A 21,552-nucleotide genomic window follows, 5' to 3' on the forward strand; every position below is an offset into this window, starting at 1 on the left:
TTTTTTTAAATTTTTTTTCTACGTTTATTTATTTTTGGGACAGAGGGAGACAGAGCATGAACGGGGGAGAGGCAGAGAGAGAGGGAGACACAGAATCGGAAACAGGCTCCAGGCTCTGAGCCATCAGCCCAGAGCCTGACGCGGGGCTCGAACTCCCGGACCGCGAGATCGTGACCTGGCTGAAGTCGGACGCTTAACCGACTGCGCCACCCAGGCGCCCCGGATCAATAATGATTTACACGACACGAAATCTAGTACCACATTTAAAATTCTTACTGTATTTAACATGCAGACCGCATTGTATACTGATGTCCATTCCATCCTAATTGACACATTAATTTCTTGTAATGTTTGTAATATTCACATTCTTAGTTTTTTCTCCTGCTGCTTTGAAATCTCTTTGAAAGTTTCTTTTGCAGGTTTACTCGTTTGTATCGTTTTGTTAAATGCTGATATTTCTTAGAACCTAGTCCTAAACTCTCTTCCATTATGATTTTGTGCATTGTGATTCCCTTCTCCTATCTAAAAATCTATAAACTCATCTAATACTCTAGCTATAATTATCATTTATGCATTGATAACTGTCAAAAATATTTCTTCAGGCCAGGCTCATCTCTTGAGTTGCAGATCTATAAATCGAGCTGCATAAGAGAGAGCTCCACTTGGTTATCTTTGGATGTCTCTTTGTCATGTTAAATTCAACATCTCCAAATTTGAACTTGTCATCTTCCCTCTCAGACCTGCTTTGCCTTCAGTGTTCCTTGCCTCAGTAAGTGACACCACCATTCTTCCATATAGCCAGCCATAAACCTAGATGTTCATTCATATATCCTCCTCTCCTCATTCATTAAGTCACCAAGTTCTATTGATTCCACCCCTTAAATATCTCGGATGTGTTCCCTTTTCTCAGATCCTACTATTACCATCCCTTATCTCTCCCCTGAACTGTGACCACAAACTCCTAAATCCTTCCTGCCCTTCATCTTAACATCACTTTGTATCATTCTTCACACTGAAACCAGAGCATTAGTCAACAACAAATATCTATAGGTATCCCTTGCCTTTAGGATGAAATACAAACTTCTTAACATGACATAATTTCTCTTCGTCATCTTTGTTCACTCAACAAATATATAATGATTATCAGTTATTTGCTAGACACTGGTCTAGACCTTATGCTTTGCTTTTTTGTCACATTGTATATTTCAGCTACCCTGACTTCTTCTTATTCTCTAAAAGTTTTTTGTATGTTCTGTTTATTTCTACTTAAAATTTTCTGCCTTGTGTGCTCAGCATAAAAACGTTTTGAGACCTAAGAGAGTTAGCCTAAATATGCCTCCTTGACCCTTAAAATTAATGAGGTCCCCTTGTGGTATGTTTCTGGAGATAACTGTAGTTCCTCTATCAAAATTTGCATTGTACTTTGGTGCCCTAATTTATGAAAGGTCTGCCTTTTCTAATCAATGGTAGGGTGGTATGTTTTCTCAATCCAAGTGACTGTGGGGGTGCTGTACACATAAAAGGGGTTTATTTGAATTTTAATTTAAGAAAATACAATTTTTGGTGTGCCTGGGTGGCTTAGTCCATTAAGCATCCAACTTTGGCTCAGGTCATGATCTCACAGTTCATGGGCTCGAGCCCTGCGTCAGGCTCTGTGCTGACAGCTGAGAGCCTGGAGCCTGCTTTGGATTCTGTGTCTCCCTCTCTCTCTCTGCTCCTCCTTTGCTCATACTCTGTTTCTCTTTATTTCCTCAAAAATAAATAAATACTAAAAAAATTAATAAAATTAAAAAATGCAATTTTTTAAATACAAGAATTCAGATTTTAGAAAAAAATTATAAAGTGAGAGATGCTTAAATTGAAGGACAAACTAGTCCTCTAGGGGCTACTTCTGTTGGGAATTTAGCAACTTTCCATGCGGGGGAGTTGATTTATATGCTACATGGAAAATCACTGCATATTTAAAGCTTATCTTAGAGCTATAATAAAGCAGCTTATGTTCTGAATCTTCATGTTGTAAATAGGTCCAGAGAAGGGATTGAAAAAGACTTAATCCTTTCTTTAACACAGTACAAGTCACTGAAGTAAAACTTTCTGGAAGGATTCCTTTTATCTTAGGCAACAAGTACCCTAATGTATCTACCGGAATTGAAAAAAGGAATTCCTCTGCTCACTAATGTGGGAGGGGTACATAAAATGAGTAAAATTATAACAGTTAATATTCAAATTGGTCAAGAAAGATTAAAAAATATTTTTATAAGATTTAAAACTGACAAAAACAAATAATTATAAGTGTATATAGGATATTTATGTTTCAATAATATATATTCAGTGAACACAAACTGATTCTTACTATCTTGACCATTGGCATCACATACAGAAAATAAAGTCTGTTGGACTGTTTATGTATCTTTCCATGGGTCATTATGGTGATTGTATAAGCTATAAGCTATAAACTTATAGTCTGAAATCATATTGAGATTTGGTTTTCGAGAGCTTTACACATTTATGTCAGGTAAATTTGTAACATGTAGTCTTACAATATATATTTGGAGTGAGGCAACAGTTTTATAGACAGGTCAAACTGAGACAAAATCACGTAATTAATGTAACTTTCTATTTTCTATGTGTTCATCCCATTTATTAACAGAGCCTGATAAATAATAGCAGTCTATAATAGAATAAATTTATTTATTCATGCACAAATGTTATCGGAGTAGCTGATATATACTAGTCGCTCTGTTAGATCTTGAAATACAAAGATAAAAAACAAAGCCCCCTACTCTCAAGGACTCACAGCACACTGCCACAAAAGGTTATAAATATATCTCTGTGTAAATTTAATGATATAGAGATACATATATATAACCATATATGAAAGGTAAAATAATAGAAAATTTTACTTTTATTTTTCAAAATATACTTTTTTTAAGTCACTACCTCTGTATATAAACATAGAATAGTTTTTCCTTGAGATGTACCAATTTAACAAAACACGTAGTAAATTGCTATCAACAGTGAATACATTTTTAGGAATGTTAGGCAAACAGTTGTACTGAATGAATAAGAATAATATTGCCCACAAGCACTTATCAATTGCCTACCATAAGCCACAGTGTGCACAAGGTCCTGGATATACAACGGTAAACAAAACAGATATAATCTTTGTCTCCATTAAACATTTACACTTGGGGCACCTGGATGGCTCCATCAGATGGGCGTCTGACTTCAGCTCAGGTCATGATCTCACGGTTTGTGAGTTTGAGCCCCACATCCGGCTCTCTGCTATCAGAGCAGAGTCTGCTTTGGATCCTGTTTCCCTCTCTCTCTGCCCCTACCCCACTCTCTCGCGAACTCTCTCTCTCAAAAATAAACATTAATCTTGTGGGAGACCAGAAAATTAGCAATTGTTGTGATCATAGGTATAGCTGAATATGCATGGCAAAACAGTTATAAGTTAAAAAATGGACAAGAATTAGTGCTATAGAAAGCAAGGGTAGCAGGGATCCTACTGGAGGTGCATAGTCAGGAAAGGCCTTTCCCAGATAGCAACATTTAAGGGGAGATCCAAGGAACAATTATCAATGTATATGGCAAATATTGAAAGAGGAGTATTCCAGAAGAGTCTTGAGATAGAAAACAGACTATTGCCTTTATGGAGCTGATACAATGAGCAGAGGTAAAATAAGAAAAACCAGGTTAGAGAGACAATTACTGACCAGATTACTGAGGGACTTTTAGGTCATTTTTAAGAGTTGAAATATTTTCTTTTTTCTTAAAATGGTAATCTACTAAGAAGTCTGAAGTAAGGGAGTGATGATGACATTTTCCTTTTAAAGATTTCTCTAGCTACTGTTTACAGAATGGTTTGAACTTGGACAGCTCTTCTTGCTGTAAAGCAGAGAAGCGTTAGTAATAGCTTCAGCTGGGGCATCGGTGGTAAGAAGGGTGGGAAGTGGGAATGAATGGATGAACAAACACGTAACTGAAATACAGGCTTTTAAAATAAGCTTCTCCGTTCGTTCATAAGGTTCACATCCATTTGGTCAACTGTTCTTTTCCAAGCTCTATAGTGTCACATGTACTGAATCAAATACTTACAAACACTAGCAAGAAATTGTTAGAGATGAATCAAATAAATTCCTTTCATTCCATGATATTACTGAAATTTGCTTTTCAGTATAATGAATTTGGTTCATAATAATTCAACAAGTATGTTTTATGCCCAGATTCTCTTTTTATTCTTTATTGGTGAGTGCATTCATAACTGAAGATAAATAATACCTACAAGGACTACTTTTGACCTATGATTATAAGAATTTACCTATCTTCTCAAATTTTGAAGGTTAATCAAAGCCAAATACAATTTATTAATACTGGATATAATAAAAACTCTTGAGTACCTTAACATCCAGTACCATTGCTTTAGTTGTGAAAGTCAATTACTAGGAAAAAACCTAAAAAAATAATGTATCTTGATCACAAAAGCTTATAGCCAAGCACAGCAGAAATGTAAGATACAAATAAGTACCAACATATTCTTCTTTTCTTTATTCATACAACTTCTAGTATTAGTTGATTAAAAGATACTATAAATGCCTTAAGTTGCGACATTGGTAATGTTTGGGGCATGTAAACACATCATTATTTTTTAAAGCACTTTTAAGAGGCCACAATCTACAGAGTCTGAAAAATAGTTTTATTTTTGGCTCCTATAAAATTTGTTAGCGTATTTAATATCTTAAGGGAAAAAGTTAAGGTATATGTTGATATATATGTATATGACTAAGGATGGAGCTATGTATACATATATTACACACCCACACACATGTTCACTGATTATATGTTTTAAAAGGAACCAGTTATAGTTCCATTGTCATGGGGCATTGTACTGTTAAATACATCTGTCAACTGGAAAGCTTTGATTTTATACTATTGTTTCTTTGGAAACTTTTTGAAAGCTATATAGTGATTTCTGACACAAGTTCTACTGAAATTTTTTGCTCGGCTAATCTGCGTTGATGCCAATTAACTATAATAATAGATTTGACCTTAAAGTAGACTGGGCCTTAAAAGTAATTTTATGAATTGGTAGTGTCTCCACTAACACTTAATATTAGTTCACTGTAAGCAGTAAGTAAAATTACTTATTTAACTCTCAGTAAAATTTCAATTTCAACAACTGTAAATTAATCTTATAGGCTGATTTTATGGAGTAAGTGGATATCTTCAAAATGTGAATAAATGTCAAAAGTTTTTTTTTTTCAAATCGTCTTGTGTGACTAGAGAAGCACTACATGCTTTGTAGAAACATGGCAAGCCCGTATCACGTGGCAGTTAGCACGACAGACATTACAATCTGTCCAGGTCTCGGCTTGGCTCTACTGTGTTTCAGCTCTCTAACTCTGGTCAAATGATTTTTAGTAATTAAACTCATTTCAACACTTTGCTTTAAGAATGAAATTAAATAATCCCAGGTCAGAGTCAACACAGAGTAAAAGCTAGGTTTGTTATTACCTGTGGTTATTATTACTGTCACCGTTACTATTCCACGTCATGGGCAGGGATTATGATGCGTTGTCTTAAATATGTGCTCTGTTTAGTGTATACATGTCATCTACCCAGATTCTCTCTTGAGCATCTTCCCCCCACTGACTCTTTGACCTCGGTCAGGTTACTTCTTTGCACTTCAATTTCCTCATCTGTGAATTGAAGTGCTTAAATGACTTCCAAGGTTTGTTTTGGCTCTATCATGGTATGATTCTATGAAATGGAAAATTAATATACTTGGCTTCGGTAGCTGTATCCAAAGCACTAATATTAAAAAGACACAATTAATTCTCATGCAGTTATGAGTTTCCATTTACTCCATGGGAGTAATCATTTGGAATAAATCACTTGGAAGATCTGTTTGATCCAGGTATTCAGTGGAAATCAGTAGCATAGCATTTCATTTTTGGGTAAAAACTCGGAACTCATTAAACCACCAATGCTACAGACTTATATGAGATGTTCAATGAATCTTAATGAAGATAACGCATTTAATTAAAGCAAATAAGGTTGTATTTTATTACACTTAAAAACCAAACCTGCCCTGAAACGATTTGCACAAAGCCGTGTTGACTTTTATTAGCAGACTTCCTCTCAGGAAGCCTAATGGTCTTGTTTGTTCCCAGTGAAAGTGTATGAGCTAATGTGATATTGTCTATCTGTTGCTAGATCTCCGTATCAGAAGACAACATTCCTCTGAAAGTGTTTCTAGTATCAACAGTGCCACAAGCCATTCCAGCATTGGTAGTGGTAATGATGCTGACTCCAAGAAAAAGAAAAAGAAAAACTGGGTAAGTAAGCCGTGGTCATTTCATCTCATTCAGAAGCATATTATTGCACAATGAGTCAGGTTTTTGTTTTTGTTTTTGTTTTTGTTTTTTCCTTATGAGATTTAGAAATCTGTAGCGGTTTACAAAGACTGTCATTCAGGTAACTGGCCCCTTGAATGCTGGACTCGTCACCAAAATTAGGGTGGCATGGTGCTGAAGTCAGGACCAGGCTTGGGTTTGAATCCCCACTCTGCCACTTACTACTGGGACCGTAGGCAGGCTCCTTCACCCTTTGAGGGGGCCTACATTTTTCTCATCTGTAACAATAGGATCATCAACACTGACTTTATAGAGTTGTTGTAAGGAAAAATAAGATAACGTCTGTTAGTAAATGACAGGGCAGGGATTTATCGTGGAGGCGAGAAAGAAGGAGAGATGGTGGGAGTGGTGGCGGTGGTGGTGGTGGTGGTGGTGACGGTACTGATGGTGGGGCTGGGGGAAGAGGAAAAGAAATAGATTGTAAAAGTAGGGACAGAAGAAACCTTGACGGTCTTCGCACCTCTCACTTCCACGGGGCTTATAGTGTAAATAAAGCTTCGCCTCACGAGAAATGAACTACATGAGTGTCTGCTTTCTATCTTTTTTTTACCAAGAGAATATAGCAGAAACAGAGAAATGCTTCAACAGAGCACTGCCTTACATTTGCTAGAGATTTAATTTATGATAGCACAAAGCATTTGCTAAAAAAACGGAGAAGATGCTATCACAGCAAAATGTTTAACAACCACGAAGTAAAGGGTTTCTTTGAATGCCATGAAACAAAGGTCGATTTTTGAAAGAAGTACAACTCTTGATGAAATCCAAAACGTTAAACCATCAGAGGATTTTACTGGAGTGCCTACTATAAATAATGAAAGAAATATATTTTTTTTGTTTAAAAAAATGTTTATACAGGTAATATTTTAAAATACTGATCAGCCTTCCTTCCCTTGATTTGTAATTCCACACTCTTTCATGTTTCTGCAAGGTGAACTCTAGAGGAAGTGAGGTGAATATAAACCGTGGACAATTTGGCATGCATCTATAAAAAATACCCTACCTTGGCATGAATGCTATTCATTTTGGCAGTAGGCTTTTTATACCTTTTAAAAACAGATTACCTTGTATGTCTTTTCTTTGTGTCTTTTCATTTTAATCTCAAATTTTCAAGAGAAGAGGTAAAACCACTTTCTGAATAGCGCTGTAGGGGATACCAATTCTGGTTTTGAATAGTTCGGGAATTGAAAAATTTGAATAGAAAATCACAATTAATGAAGTGTTAGGTGAATTTGATTTCATTTTGCTTTTTAAGTTTATACTGTCAGCAGGACATGACTTGATTGTAGCGCTAAAGTGGCCATTTAAAACAAATTGCCTTGAAGAGAGAAGCATTGGGAGTGGAGATCCCTTCAAGGTACTTAGTTTTAAATGAGTGCTCTGACAGCCATGCCCTTGACCTTGCACTATTTGAAAAGCCTTCCGTGTTTGCGCTGCGCTGGATTAATATAAGAATAAGACAAACCACAAAACATGGTATCATTTTTTTCTAGAGATACCGTGCTGCAACTCTTAATCCTCTGCTTGTACATACTGACCCCAGGCAGTGGCTAGGATAGCATCTGCAAACTAACGCCCCAAAGCAAAATTTGCCAAGTGCAAATAGACAAGAAAGGTAATTTCTGTCCTCTTTGCAGCTGCGAAGCTCATTCAAACAAGCCTTTGGGAAGAAAAAGTCCACCAAGCCTCCTTCCTCACATTCGGACATTGAAGAGCTTACAGACTCATCCCTTCCAGCATCCCCTAAATTGCCCCATAATACAGGTGACTGTGGGTCCGCGTCCATGAAGCCCTCACAATCCGCCTCAGCGTAAGTCACTCCGTCGGCAGGATGCTGAAGTATTTTTCAAAAGCAACTTCGGGCCAAGCCCGTGTTTGTGTTCTAAATGCAGTCCGGTTGTACTTTCACAGCGGCAACACCATCTGTGCAGATCGTTTTCAGATCTTCCTTAGAACTATGGACAGCATTTGATTCTCCTTTGCTTTTCACATATTAGAACTGGCATGTTTTTGAAGTTCATTCTCCATTTTTATGAGTCATTTATTCTCACTTCTTTTCACTTGCGTTTGTCCGTGTATCTGTCTCACTGTGCATTCAATGCAGGTCACCCCTTGTCTGGCCACCAAAGAAACGGCAAAATGGCCCTGTGATCTACAAGCATAGATCCCGGTAAAATGGCGTGTGATGCATGAAATTTGCAAAGACCCAGATTCTAACCTAAGCAGCGTCTGCTTTTGCTCTTTCTAAAACCACTCACATGCATTTCAATGATAAAAACCTCTGTCTTTCTCTTTTTGAAGTCAAAGCTGTTTTCCTAAAACCAAGCTGTAATCCATTTGTCTTTAATTCCACGAGATAATCTAGCATAGCATTTTTATCGTTGCTCACTATTTGTTGTTACAAGAATGAATGAAACCTTTGGATGTAGAACATGTACTCGGATGTGGTGATTCCTTGTTTTAGATACTATTTCAATCAAATTTTCTTGACTGTGACTAGCAGAGAACTCTCACGTAGCACAGAGCCACTAGTAGGACCATTTAAGACATTTGTAGATCCTAGATAATTCCATCACGTGTATAGGAAGGAGGAACATAACACTATCATTTTGGTAAGCAACAAACAAAGCAAAAATGTAGTCCTCGCATTTTAAATGGAAGAGATATCAGTTAATATAAAACAAGTTCTTTCACCATATTTCCTGAAAAACTGCCCACAAGACAACAATAACAAAATAATAAGGAAATAATGTATATGACTTTTAGGTAGCCCTCGACTAGCCTGCTTGCATGGGTTGAAACCTGTGATTTAGCTTCATTAGTCCGATCTCCTAAATCAGCTGAGCCTACCAGGAGGGTTGTATAACCCTCCTCTATGAGTGAAATATCCAAAACTAATCTCTCTGATTTATTTTCTACAATATCTGTATTGGATTTTCATGGTAACTTGAAGACATTGTTGTGGCAAATAATGTTATTCTTTGGCGGTTTACAAAAAAAAAAAAGAAAAATAAATCAATGTTTTAAGAAAATCATAACTGCTTTAAAAAAAGAATGTTTCATAAGCTGCAAATAGAGATTTAAGTCCCTTGAACAATGGTAGAATGAAATGGTGTCATACTATGACTCCACAGCCCCATGAATATGAGCAACAAGGGAATTTTGAAGATTACTTGGTATTCAGTAATAATGGATTGTTTCTAAAGTTCAGAAAATAGGAAGAAAGGATTAAAGGAAAAAGACAGCTTCTGTTTTCAGTTTGGAACCTGTGAATGTGTTGCCGTTTGTAAAATTCTTCCTCCTTCTCTTTAGGTGTTGCTGGTAGCAAATAACTTCTGTAGCTGCTGAGATAATATTGCAGCTCAGCCTTAAAAGAAGCACTGCTTTTCCGAATCCTCTGGCTTTCCCCTACCGCTGATTTTGTGTTTGTTTCCTTCTTCAGGATCTGTGAATGCACCGAGGCTGAGGCAGAGATAATTCTGCAGCTGAAGAGCGAGCTCAGAGAAAAGGAATTAAAATTAACAGATATCCGACTGGAGGCCCTCAGCTCTGCTCATCACCTTGACCAGATCCGGGAAGCCATGAACCGGATGCAGGTCGGTGCTGAAACACCTTCAAGGAACAAAGAGGAGAGATTTAAAATATTGTTTATTTTCCACTCTTGGGTATTATAAAAACAAATCTCACTTTTAAACCCACTGTGGAAACACAGTCTGTTTATTCAGTCTTTGCACTTCATTTCTTAATACTGAATGGAGCATTTTGTCAAATCCAAGGCTGGAATGAGGAGTACAGACTGGCCAGTTGCACTCAAGGGCCATTCAAGACACGTGTACTAGTGATTGGATTCACTTGAGGGCCGAGTTTTTAAAGGAACTACTACAACCCTTGTGTCTACACTTTTCCACGATTTGCCTTTGTGTTGGTTTTTTTTTCCGTTCTTTTGACATCTGACTTTCAATTACTTTTACCTATTTTCTATTGGGAAAAAAACATAATGAGGAAACTACAGAAATTTAACACAAGCCTTCTAAATATGCAAAGTAACAGTGGTGTGGAAGGCCATCTGTAAAAGTAATGCTTTTGTATTTTGGGGAAGCATCTGAAGGCTAATTTCAGAACCAGGCTGGGCTCAGACTAAGTTTTCATTTTATTATTGTAAACCGGTCATCACTCCGTACCATAGTTGACTGAAATAAAACTCACTGCTGAGCAGATTTATCTGCTACCATATGTATTCATCAAAAGGTTTTTGTTGTTTTTATGAGCTTAGTGCTCCATTTGAAGGAACAACAACTTTTCAGATGTTGGCTGGAATTCTGCAGTAATGTTAAGTCACCTTATTGATACTGTTTCTGTTTTGCTCTGGTTGTCGACTCTACGTGAGTTCAGACTATTACAAATGACGTTATTTACCTGTGAGATTTAACAATGCATTTAAAATGAGAAATTTTGCAAAATCTTCAAATATATGACTCTTAATTCAAATGGGACCAAGTCCTAGAAGACCCCTCAAATATATGATACATTCAAAAAGTTCTTATATAAATTCTAAGGGTTAGTGTGTCTATATTCGTGAATACATGTATCTATGTATGTAAGAAACAGAGACTAGGTTAATAATTTACCTTCTTTGGAAGAAAATCCTGTTTTCATAATCTATATTTGTTTACTTAACATATCACCACATGCTTTATTTAATAAACAAAATAATTACCTCTGATGAAAGAGTTGGTGCCGTTTTCTCACACAAACTGGCCGGATTTTGTTTTCCTGTATTTTCCGTCTTCACAACAGAATGAAATTGAAATACTGAAGGCCGAAAATGACCGCCTGAAGGCAGAAACTGGTCACGCAGCTAAGCCTGCTCGTCCACCGTCAGAGTCCTCAAGTAGTTCGTCCTCCTCATCTTCACGCCAGTCACTAGGACTTTCTCTGAACAACCTGAATATCACAGAGTCTGTTACCTCAGGTAATTTTGTGCACACACCTGCCTGAATGAAATCATGCCTATGATTTCATGAGGGGAGAGGGGGCTGGCATTGGAGAATCGTGCCCAGCGCTGTTCTTAAACTCACTCTCCTAAACATGTTAGCACTCTGAATTCTCAGAAATAGTCTTATTCTTCTCCTAAAAATGTATTCTACCCTGTTATACTTTTAAAAGAATATGCTCTGTGAAAGAGTGACAGAGGTAAGACATAATGGTTTTCATATCATTTTAAAAAATTACTTGTGCTTGAGAAATACTTCCTCGGTGATTACAAACACAATAAAGAAATGATATTCTCAGTGGTGATCGTTAGTATTTATGAATATAATGCTAATAATCCCACACAGTTGTACAGTATTTTAAGTGTACAAAGCCCATTTACGAGTGCATCAGGACCTATTCCTAAATTTGACCAGATGATCGTGCATGACGTTACCTGGACAGAACATAATGCTAGTACATCACAGTTATATTAAGTTTTCAACAAATGTAAAGAATTCACTGGATTCTGTTATTGTGTGCAGCGGTACTAATGATGGAACCAGGGTACAGTTTTACTTCATCGCAAATAGAATCATATGACATAATGTTGTCTTCGTATCTGATGAGCTATCAGTTATAAAGTATATAGCAGTGAATCATTTTATGTACATAAGATTTAGTTTAGGAAAGAGTTACATGAAGATCTGTGGTAATTGCAAAGCATAGCCACCAGATGACGCTTGGAAACCAATGATATGCATGTTCCTGGGTAACTTTGGATTCCATTATACAACTATATAGTTCTTCCCGGCTTGCCTTAAATTACACTAAAATAGAGATGAAGAAGAGAAACAGAGATACAGCATGCTGATATTGATGAAAATTTGTAATAAGTCATACCTCTTCTAAAAAGTCAGAATGTTAACAATTCTGTTACATCTGCTGTTCATAATGTAAAATGAAGGGCTTAAATATATAACTTGCTTTCTTCTTAGAAGAGGCAAGTGGCAACTAAAAGACAAGTAGGAACTCCCTGAAATTCAGGAAAACACTGTATATAACATTTGGCAGGTATTGGGGGAGGGAAATGAATTCTGAGACTAAGCATCAAGTAAAACCAATGTTAGTAGCCAAGAGGAAACAGAGAGAGGTCATAATTAAACGAACTTAAAAATCATTCAGCAGAATCAAACTATGGGACTGTGGTCGTAACTTGAATGTGTAAATTGTCTGTAAGGTGTCATCATCCACACTCTTCAAAAGATGCCAACAAAGAAAAAAAAATAAAAACTTTAAATGTATAGATTCTGGTGGCCCTGAGCAAAATCCTATATGTTGTCCGTGATGAGCCTAACAGAGGAGTGAAAGTAGGGTCCACAGCCAAAGGCAGTCAGTGTCTGTGTCCTCGCTGGACTCCTTAAGGAAAGACGAGCAAGGGCTGGTACCTTACACGATGGCTTAATGGCAGGATTTCACTGCTTGTTATGTGATATTGTTTTATCTCGTGGAAATACAGTAAAGTTTAAAGGAGGCACAGTTAGTACTAAAGATAGTTTAGAAACAGAAGCCATGTAAAAATGAAACTAAAAATTCATGTCTAGGAAAAACTAAAACTCATAAAGATAAATATAAAATATAATAAACCAAATTTATAATCTCTGTATTCATCAGCCTGAAAATACTGATGTCCGTGAATCAGAATTTGGGGCAAATGTTTTGAGGGGGCTTCAAAGATGTACTTTTTAAGTATATATTTTATCTTTAGTTCTATATTATTTTATTTCTTTAATCATTTTTCACTAGTGATAATTGTATCTGAATTAAAAAAAAAACATTAAATCACATGACTAGGATACTGTTTTCATTGTCCTCACTCTTGTTTAGTGGATTCAGAATTGGAAATCAAAAATGCCTTTATGCTGTGGCTTTTTAACAAAAAAAAAAAAATTTCTAGGCTTCATGATTAATTTTTTTTAAAAAGGAGAGAAGTAGGCAGGAGAGTGGATAATTGACAAACTTTCATTTCCTGAAATATAACTACACATTCCATACATCTAGTAAAGACATAAATTTGAAAAGACTTCATTTTTTTTTGTCATAACTTCATTGGATTGTAACCAAAATGGCAGATCTTTTTATTCTTCCTTAAAATATTGACAGAGAACCATAACTTATTTTCCATTAAGGAAACCCCACAGAGAACCCTTACCTCAAATTTGCTGGTTTTCATTTTTTTCTTGGAGTTGTTTCTTCAGGTGATCATCCTATTGATATGGTGAGGACAGGAGGGGACACGGAGTGAGTCAGGATGTACTCCTCCCACTGTGCGGAGAAGGGATTACAGTAAACACCTGCACAAAGTGAATAGTGGTTACAACAGCTGGCGGTATTAAACACTGGGGAGAAAGCGTTGTAAAAGCATTATCTCTTATGGTCTCAGTAACCCTATGAAGTAAGGGCTGTTTGAGCCCCATTTTACAGATGAGGAAACCAACACTTAGGAAAGAAACTATAATGATTTGTTCGAGATGATGCAACTAGTAAGATGTAGAGTTAATATTTGAACCCAGGTCTGGATGAATCCAGCATCTGACCTTTTAACTCCCATACTCTTTTCCTTTAAGTAGCCGTATGAGAAGCCAAGGACAGTCATTCATTCATTTACTGGTAGACATGTACGCCACTGCCTTCAGGAAGAATTTCACAGTTCTGGCAGTTTTTAAGAGTGAGCATAAAGTGAAATGAGAAACATGCTCCAAGACAAACTTGGGCAGAGAAGTAGATCAGAAATCAGATTAAATACCTTGATGTGGAGTACTAGGCCACTCATGATCTGGCCCTTAGCTACGTCCACATCATTCCATACTAGTCCCCCCAACCCCTTGATCTCCACCCTCCTACCACCCAAACCCTTGAACACACATAGCTCTTTCATCGAGGGTTTTGCATTTGTTCTTGTTTTCTGGACCTCTTTTCCTTGGTCTTTGCTTGCATAGCACTTCTCAGCCACCTGGTCTTATCTCCAAATAGCACCTCCCCATGGAAGCCTTCCAGGATGCCCTATCTGTGTAGAGCAGCCTCCCTTCAGTTACTCTATTTCACTGCCTCATGCCTTTATTTCTGGCACTTAACACATGCCAAAAGAGCAAGAAATTCATTTTCCTTCTTTCCTTTTCACCTGAATGGGTATTCCTTCCCAATACCCGGCACAGTTCCTGGTATCTTTTAGGCTTAAGAAGTATTTTTGAATATTTATGAACATTTAGAACTAATTGAGCAAAGTACTAAAGAGATAGATAATTTGGTCATGGGATACCAGAAATTTACATGCATGCAGCCAACATAAGCCACTCTAAACTTCTAAGAAAAAGAGCAAGAAAATTAAATGACACTTAAAAAAGGGTTTTATTTTTGACTGAGATAAGCAAAAAAGTAAAAGATTGTGAGGATGTTGATCTGGCAAAAGAATTGAATTTCCAGTAGGGAGATTGTCTTTCATATTTTAAAAATTTTTGGCAAAAATATCCATTTTCCTCAAAATCTGTGGATTTTTTATTGTTATGATCTTAAGGCATTTTTTTTTACTCTTTCCTTTGTGAAATGACATATTCTTAATTATTAAGATAATAGAACCATTCTATTTTCAAAAACTATTTGATTAAATTATTGTTTCTCTGCGAGTACATTCACAGCCCTTCTCTCTATAAATTTAGTCACAGTAATTGACTCCCCTTGTCACCAGGCTCATGTGCTCTTTAGCACGTAACTGAGTTCCTTTTTGCACAAAGCACTATCTTCATATTAAACATGGCTCTATAATAACATTATCCTCAAAGCCATATTAAATGTGGCTCTATGATAACATATATGTGGGATAGTTGACATTAATAATTACCCAAATTGGATGTTAACCTCATATGGTATAGTTTGAAAATTAATCTTCAATTATATTTAAAGGCTGGTGCTTGCAGGTTAGCTAGCTTTATCAGGCTTCTGTAAGTCTTAGCTTATTACTAGAAATACTGTTTTGGTTTTAAAACCATAAGCATAAAGGGTACAGGAGAGTGATAATTAATATTCTTCTATAGGGAAGTATAATGCTGTGGTTGAAATTCAGTAACAGTACCTAATAATTATAGATATAAGGTAAGCAGTAATATAGCTGGATATATGCCAAATGCTTGGCAATAATTTTAGTTGACACCCAATCTCAGCACCTTAGCTTTCATAAATTACATGGGTATTGAGCTTGGATATTTTAGGTTGGATGGAAAAACCAAATGGCTTTTCAGTGTGTCACAGTTGCAATGATGGTAACTGAATATTACCCAGGTATTACTCAGACGTGTGTGCAATAGGAAAAGAAACCCTTCATTTCCCCATCTGAGGGCAATGGCCCAGCATGTGAGTGAAGATCTTTGGAAGCAGAAATAAATTCTTAGACTGAACCTTCAGCCCAACCACAGTAATTCATCTTCTTGAAACCTGAGATTTTTCAAACCAGTTCGGCTAGAATGGGAAGCAAAAAGGCCATATATTCCTACTGAAAGATATAAAACTATGAGGGAGAAAACAATGATAGTAAACAATTCCAAGCTAATATGACTCTATTGTGTGTGTGTGTGCGCGCGCGCGCACGTGCACGCGTTTACTTACTTCTTTGAAAATTTGGTAGATATTTTGCTCGACGATGCTGGTGATACAACTGGACACAAAGATGGCCGCAGTGTGAAAATTATAGTCTCCATAAGCAAGGGCTACGGCCGAGCAAAGGTATGTTTTTAATCTTAAATTCTAAATATTCCTAAAGGATGAACATGACCATGAATCAAATGTATCTTATATTGGATATTTGTCCTGGTAAATATGCTATCAGCAGTGTGTATCTTGTCATTCACTTAATATGTCATAAAAGCATGAAAGTTAGGGACTCAAAAGAAATTACATCATTATATAGGTAGAAATATGTCTCAATATCTCATGTTCATTCACTGATGACAATAGTGATTGTCAACCACTCTCATTTCTATCGCTTCAGAAAAGAATCATTATTTTCTTTGACATAAACATCTTGTCTAACATTCTTTTGGTGTCATCTGTAAAATACAGGGGATATTTATGATGTGTAGTAACACGTTGCCAGGGTTGTCAATATAGTTTTTGTACAAAGAAGAGACTATATGCTAGATGAATATTCTAGACACTAGAAAGATGTATTTACTGAACTTAGTATGAAAATTCTATTGATGCTACTACCGATGTGTCATTTATAAGCAAAGTCTTAGAAGATAAGGCAAATATTTTAATTTTTCTGGGATCAATTATTGCTATCAAATTGACAATGTCCTTGTGACTCAAGTCTTTTTTGAAAACTATAAATATTATTTCAAGTTGAGTTTGTAGTCGAGTGACCAAGAATACAAATCTGCAAGTATCTGAATTTGTTCCCATCAAACAGAAAAGTCCTTTGGAATTTTAAAATAGTTGAAATATTGAAGTTTAAAAAGTAAGATAGCACTTGTGAATTTTTACACTGAGAAAATATTCCAAGAATTCCAATGCCATAAACTTTCTTCTTGAGCTGTAGATTTTTGCTTGATTTTCCCAAGTGGGTCTTCATGTGAAAGATTCTAATAGTCCCAGTGAAGCTTAAGCTATCTCTAATTTGAAAGCAGCTACTTACAAAGCATTTTGTATGAACACATTTGTTTTGACTGGGTTATAATACTACTAGAAAGCAAGTTTTCTATTTTAACATAATTCTAAAAGGCAATGTTTTTGAACATTGAAAGGAATTGTTTTAGTCTTCTTGGGCTGCCATAACAAAATACCATAGACTGGCTGTATTACAGATCAAAAATTTATTTTCACACCATGGTAAAGTCCAAGACCAAGGGGCTAGCTAATTTGGTTTCTAGTGAGGACTCTTTCATCAGATAGCCATCTCTCAATATGTCTTTACATGTCTTTTCCTCAGTGTGTGTACTTGGGGAGAGGGAAAGTTGGGTGTCTCCCTCTCCCCACCCCCCGCCACTTATGAGGTCACTAATGCCATCATGAGAGCGCCATTCTACTGACTTAACCTGATTACCTTCTAACGGCTTCATTTCCAAATATCACACAGGATTGTGTCTTTAACATGTGGATTTGGGAAAGACACAAATACTCAGTCCATAAGAGTAGTAAAAAAAAAAAAAAATCACAATGGTTTGTTGTGAATTTCTTAACCTTTTCTGAAAAAGGTATTGACTTCTAACTTGGATTATATCTAAATAGTGGTAATAATCATTTACCCTTATAGAGGCAAATGTTATAGATGAAGAAATCAAGGCTTCTTGATGAGATGGCTAGGTGACTTACCTAAAGTCACATTTCTTAAGTGAGGTGGTAGATATTGTGCATTGTAGAATCCTTATCTTCTGATATCTGATTCAGTTGTTATTCTACCGCCTCTTGAGGATAATACAGTCGGTGACTAGAACCAAGATTGTAACATAGCAACTAGCTAATTATATCTACTGAAGTCATGATCACTATTTTATGTAACCATTTCCAGTCATCATAAAAGAGGCCCCACTCAGACTATAAATCTGGAATTGTTTATTTGTCCAATATATGTAAAAAGTCCTCAAAATCCCATCCCACAAAAAAAGATAATAGGGGCACCTGGGTGGCTCAGTCACTTGAGTGTCCGACTTAGGCTCAGGTCACGATCTCACAGGCTGTGAGTTCGAGCCCCGCATCGGGCTCTGTGCTGACAGCTCACAGCCTGGAGCCTGCTTTGGATTCTGTGTCTCCCTTTCTCTCTGCCCCTCCCCTGCTCGTGTTCTGTCTCTCTCTCTCTCTCTGTCAAAAATAAATACACATTAAAAATTTTTTTTCAAAAGAAGATACTAAATTTGGGACCATTCTTTGCTCGATAAAATGGCTCCTGTAGGATTCCCTGACATGTTCTTGTAGTAAATTTTTTGATAAATTCAAAGTGGAAACTGTTTTTGTAAATATGTGAAGGCCATGCTACTGTGGATAACTTAGTTTTAAAAGCTGGATTTGATATCATCTAAGTCAATACGTGAAAACAACCTGAATTTCAGACTTAACAAAGATCAGGCCACAAAATTAGTAGGAGGAAGTTGTAGGTCTCATATGAAATCGTTCTCTTGCCTCTCGATCACCATTTCCCTTCTACCAAGCTGCATCTACTCAAGAATGCACCCGCTGCATTAAAGCAAAAGACTATTTTCCCTTTTACCAAACAGGTCATGAATTAGTTTCCCATACCACTTCATCTCATCTCTTTCTTTCTTGTTTTTGTTACTATTGATGTTACTTTGTTTGTTTGTTTGTTTAGTTAGTTTGTTGGGGTGTGTTTTATTTTATATAATATACCATGCAGGTCTGTTACAATAAGACCTATAGGCTTAATAAACATTTTAGTCCTTAGTAGTAGTACATTAATATGTTTTAGTAGGAAATGTAGTAATAAGACATATGACTGGGTTTTATTGGGTTCTCTTTGTTCTTATTTAGGATCAGAAGTCTCAGGCCTATTTGATAGGATCCATTGGTGTTAGTGGAAAAACCAAGTGGGATGTCTTAGATGGTGTAATCAGACGTCTCTTTAAGGTAAGTTGTACAAAATTTCCTGATACTAAGTTTCACATCTGTTTTATTTTACATGCTTTCCTTAGCTTTAATAACGTGGACTTTGCTTTTCCTACCTCCCTTTCAAATAGTAAGGAAAGCTTTCTCGTTGTGCTGTGTGATATTAATAATTCTTTTATTGCCCATTTCAAAAATCTTGACAGCTAGCTTCATATCCCCAGGAGTTTTGTATTTGTAGTAAATGAGTTGAATCTCTGTTTTGACTTCCTTTTTTGTGTGTATCATTTTAGGAATATGTGTTCCGAATTGATACATCCACTAGCCTTGGTCTGAGCTCGGACTGCATTGCTAGCTACTGTATAGGAGATTTAATTAGATCCCATAGCCTAGAAGTGCCTGAACTGCTGCCTTGTGGATATCTTGTTGGAGATAATAACGTCATTACTGTGAACCTGAAAGGTAAAAAGAAAAATGAAAAGAAAAACACAACTGTATCTTTTAGCCAACGTTTCTTTCTCCTTTCTTTTTTTCTTTCTTTCTTTCTTTCTTTCTTTCTTTCTTTCTTTCTTTCTTTCTCTTTCTTTCTTTCTTTCTTTATTTCTTTCTTCCTCTTTGTTTGCAATTTCACTTCAAGTTTTTGTTACTTGAAAGCTCTCTTAACCACATCAATGGTTTTAATATGAAACGAGACATACTTATTTTTAAAACACTAAAATCTTACTAAAACACTAAAACCCTACTAAAAACACCAAAATTGAAGTAAATGAAATTCTTTGAGTTCTGGGATGTGAAATTTTGAAGATTCTCTAAGACTCAAGAAGAGGAATGTGATGAGGGAATTTCAAATTTCTAGGTTTTCTCCAGTACCATCTTTCATTTAGGGAGGATTCAAAGAATTCATTGCATATCCCAAAGTAATATATTCATCACTGTATCTTTGATTTTAAAATATGTGTGTGTACCCAATAAATACCCACTGGGGATAGAGAATAGATGTTAAGAATCGGGGATGAGAAATTCTGTTTGCTTTGGATGATGTGATTAATTATAGGCAAATGGAATATCTAAAGTATACTTGTCTCCATAATTCCTTGCTCATATATGTTAAAGAGCCAGAGCCCATCTACATAAATTGGATTAATAGAGGAATTTGCCAATATTTGATTTTGTGATTAAGGTGCTTGGGTTAGTAAAAGGAGATACTGTTGCTCTGCTTCTTAATTCCTTGCCAAATATCACAATTCTATTCTTCAAAAGCTTAAGTGGTTGTACAGCTAGGATTTGTAATGAGAGATAGGAGAAAACAAAGAGAAGGGAAAAATAGAAAGAAAAGGGAAGAATGTACACATATGCTTTAATATTTACATTTATTCTTAACAAAACTATCACCTTCAAAGGCAAGGAAAATATTATGATAGAAATGATAGTAATTCTTCCATTTCTGTCTGGAAACCTACTTGGGAAACATGAAGTAGACAATAGAGCTAAGCCTGAACCAAAGGAAACAGCTAACTTTCTTTGGGATGTTCACTCTGCCTTATTACTGATGTGTTTGTTTATGGGGGGGGGGGGGCTAAAACGGCAGCACATGGTTGTGAGATAGAAATATCAAGGGAAGAATTTTACAAGGCCTGCATCCCTGAAACTAATAACTCTGTTGTCAGCGCTGTATTTTAAATCCCAGCTTATGTAGAACAATAAGGCATGCTATTCCCTTTGTTTCTTCCTTCAGGGGTAGAAGAAAACAGTTTGGACAGTTTTGTTTTTGATACACTGATTCCTAAACCAATTACCCAAAGGTACTTTAACTTGTTGATGGAGCATCACAGAATTATACTCTCGGGACCTAGTGGTACTGGAAAGACCTATTTAGCAAACAAACTTGCTGAATATGTAATAACCAAATCTGGAAGGAAAAAAACAGAGGATGCAATTGCCATTTTTAATGTGGACCACAAGTCAAGTAAGGTAAGTCACAAACTCCTAAGAGAACTGTCATTGCTTACTTATGGATTTAAGTGTCTTAAGCAATTAAGCTATAAGATTGTGTGAGACCCATTACCCAATTTGAACATGGAGACATATCTATCTCTGACTAAAACTGAAATCTGATGGATGACGTCACCCTGTTTCATGAATTTGAGCAAGACTGATACTCAGTAGCATTCACTTCTCAGGCAACTTCACAAGCATTGGGAATATACAGAAGAAAATGATGGTCTCTATTGTCCGATTTCTCTTAGACATCCATTTAAGAGGTGTTGGAGTAGAAAGAGATCCATGCAGAGTTCTATAGAAGCAAGAGGGAAGAATAACTCTTCTGTAAGAATTAAAGCTTTATAAAAAGTTAACTTGACCTGGATCTTAACAAATAGGTGGGAATAAACTGGGGTATTATAACAAAGGGGATATGGGTATGATTAGAATAGTCTAAGCAGAAATTCTGGGAACAGCAATTTGCTTACATTATATTTCTATTAGAATTTCTGCTTAGGAACCTTAGGAAATTGAACGATATTTCATGTTGCCATCAACTAAGTTCTAATGTACCATAATA

General features: G+C 36.2%; 1 protein-coding gene across 3 annotated transcripts in view; it reads left to right on the top strand.

The window, feature by feature from the left end:
• The window catches only part of NAV3 (neuron navigator 3), a 591,913-nt gene that overhangs the window by 545,378 nt on the left and 24,983 nt on the right, over window positions 1–21,552 (top strand). For all 3 annotated transcript variants that reach the window (XM_047867359.1, XM_047867357.1, XM_047867358.1), the window contains 8 exons: window positions 6,220–6,341; window positions 8,054–8,226; window positions 9,859–10,012; window positions 11,214–11,388; window positions 16,066–16,163; window positions 18,921–19,016; window positions 19,286–19,454; window positions 20,728–20,963. In XM_047867359.1, the coding sequence (XP_047723315.1) occupies window positions 6,220–6,341; window positions 8,054–8,226; window positions 9,859–10,012; window positions 11,214–11,388; window positions 16,066–16,163; window positions 18,921–19,016; window positions 19,286–19,454; window positions 20,728–20,963 (1,223 nt within the window). The remainder of the gene's footprint in view (window positions 1–6,219; window positions 6,342–8,053; window positions 8,227–9,858; window positions 10,013–11,213; window positions 11,389–16,065; window positions 16,164–18,920; window positions 19,017–19,285; window positions 19,455–20,727; window positions 20,964–21,552) is intronic.

This window comes from Prionailurus viverrinus, chromosome B4 (genome assembly GCF_022837055.1).
Source record: "Prionailurus viverrinus isolate Anna chromosome B4, UM_Priviv_1.0, whole genome shotgun sequence".
Lineage (NCBI taxonomy): Eukaryota > Metazoa > Chordata > Mammalia > Carnivora > Felidae > Prionailurus > Prionailurus viverrinus.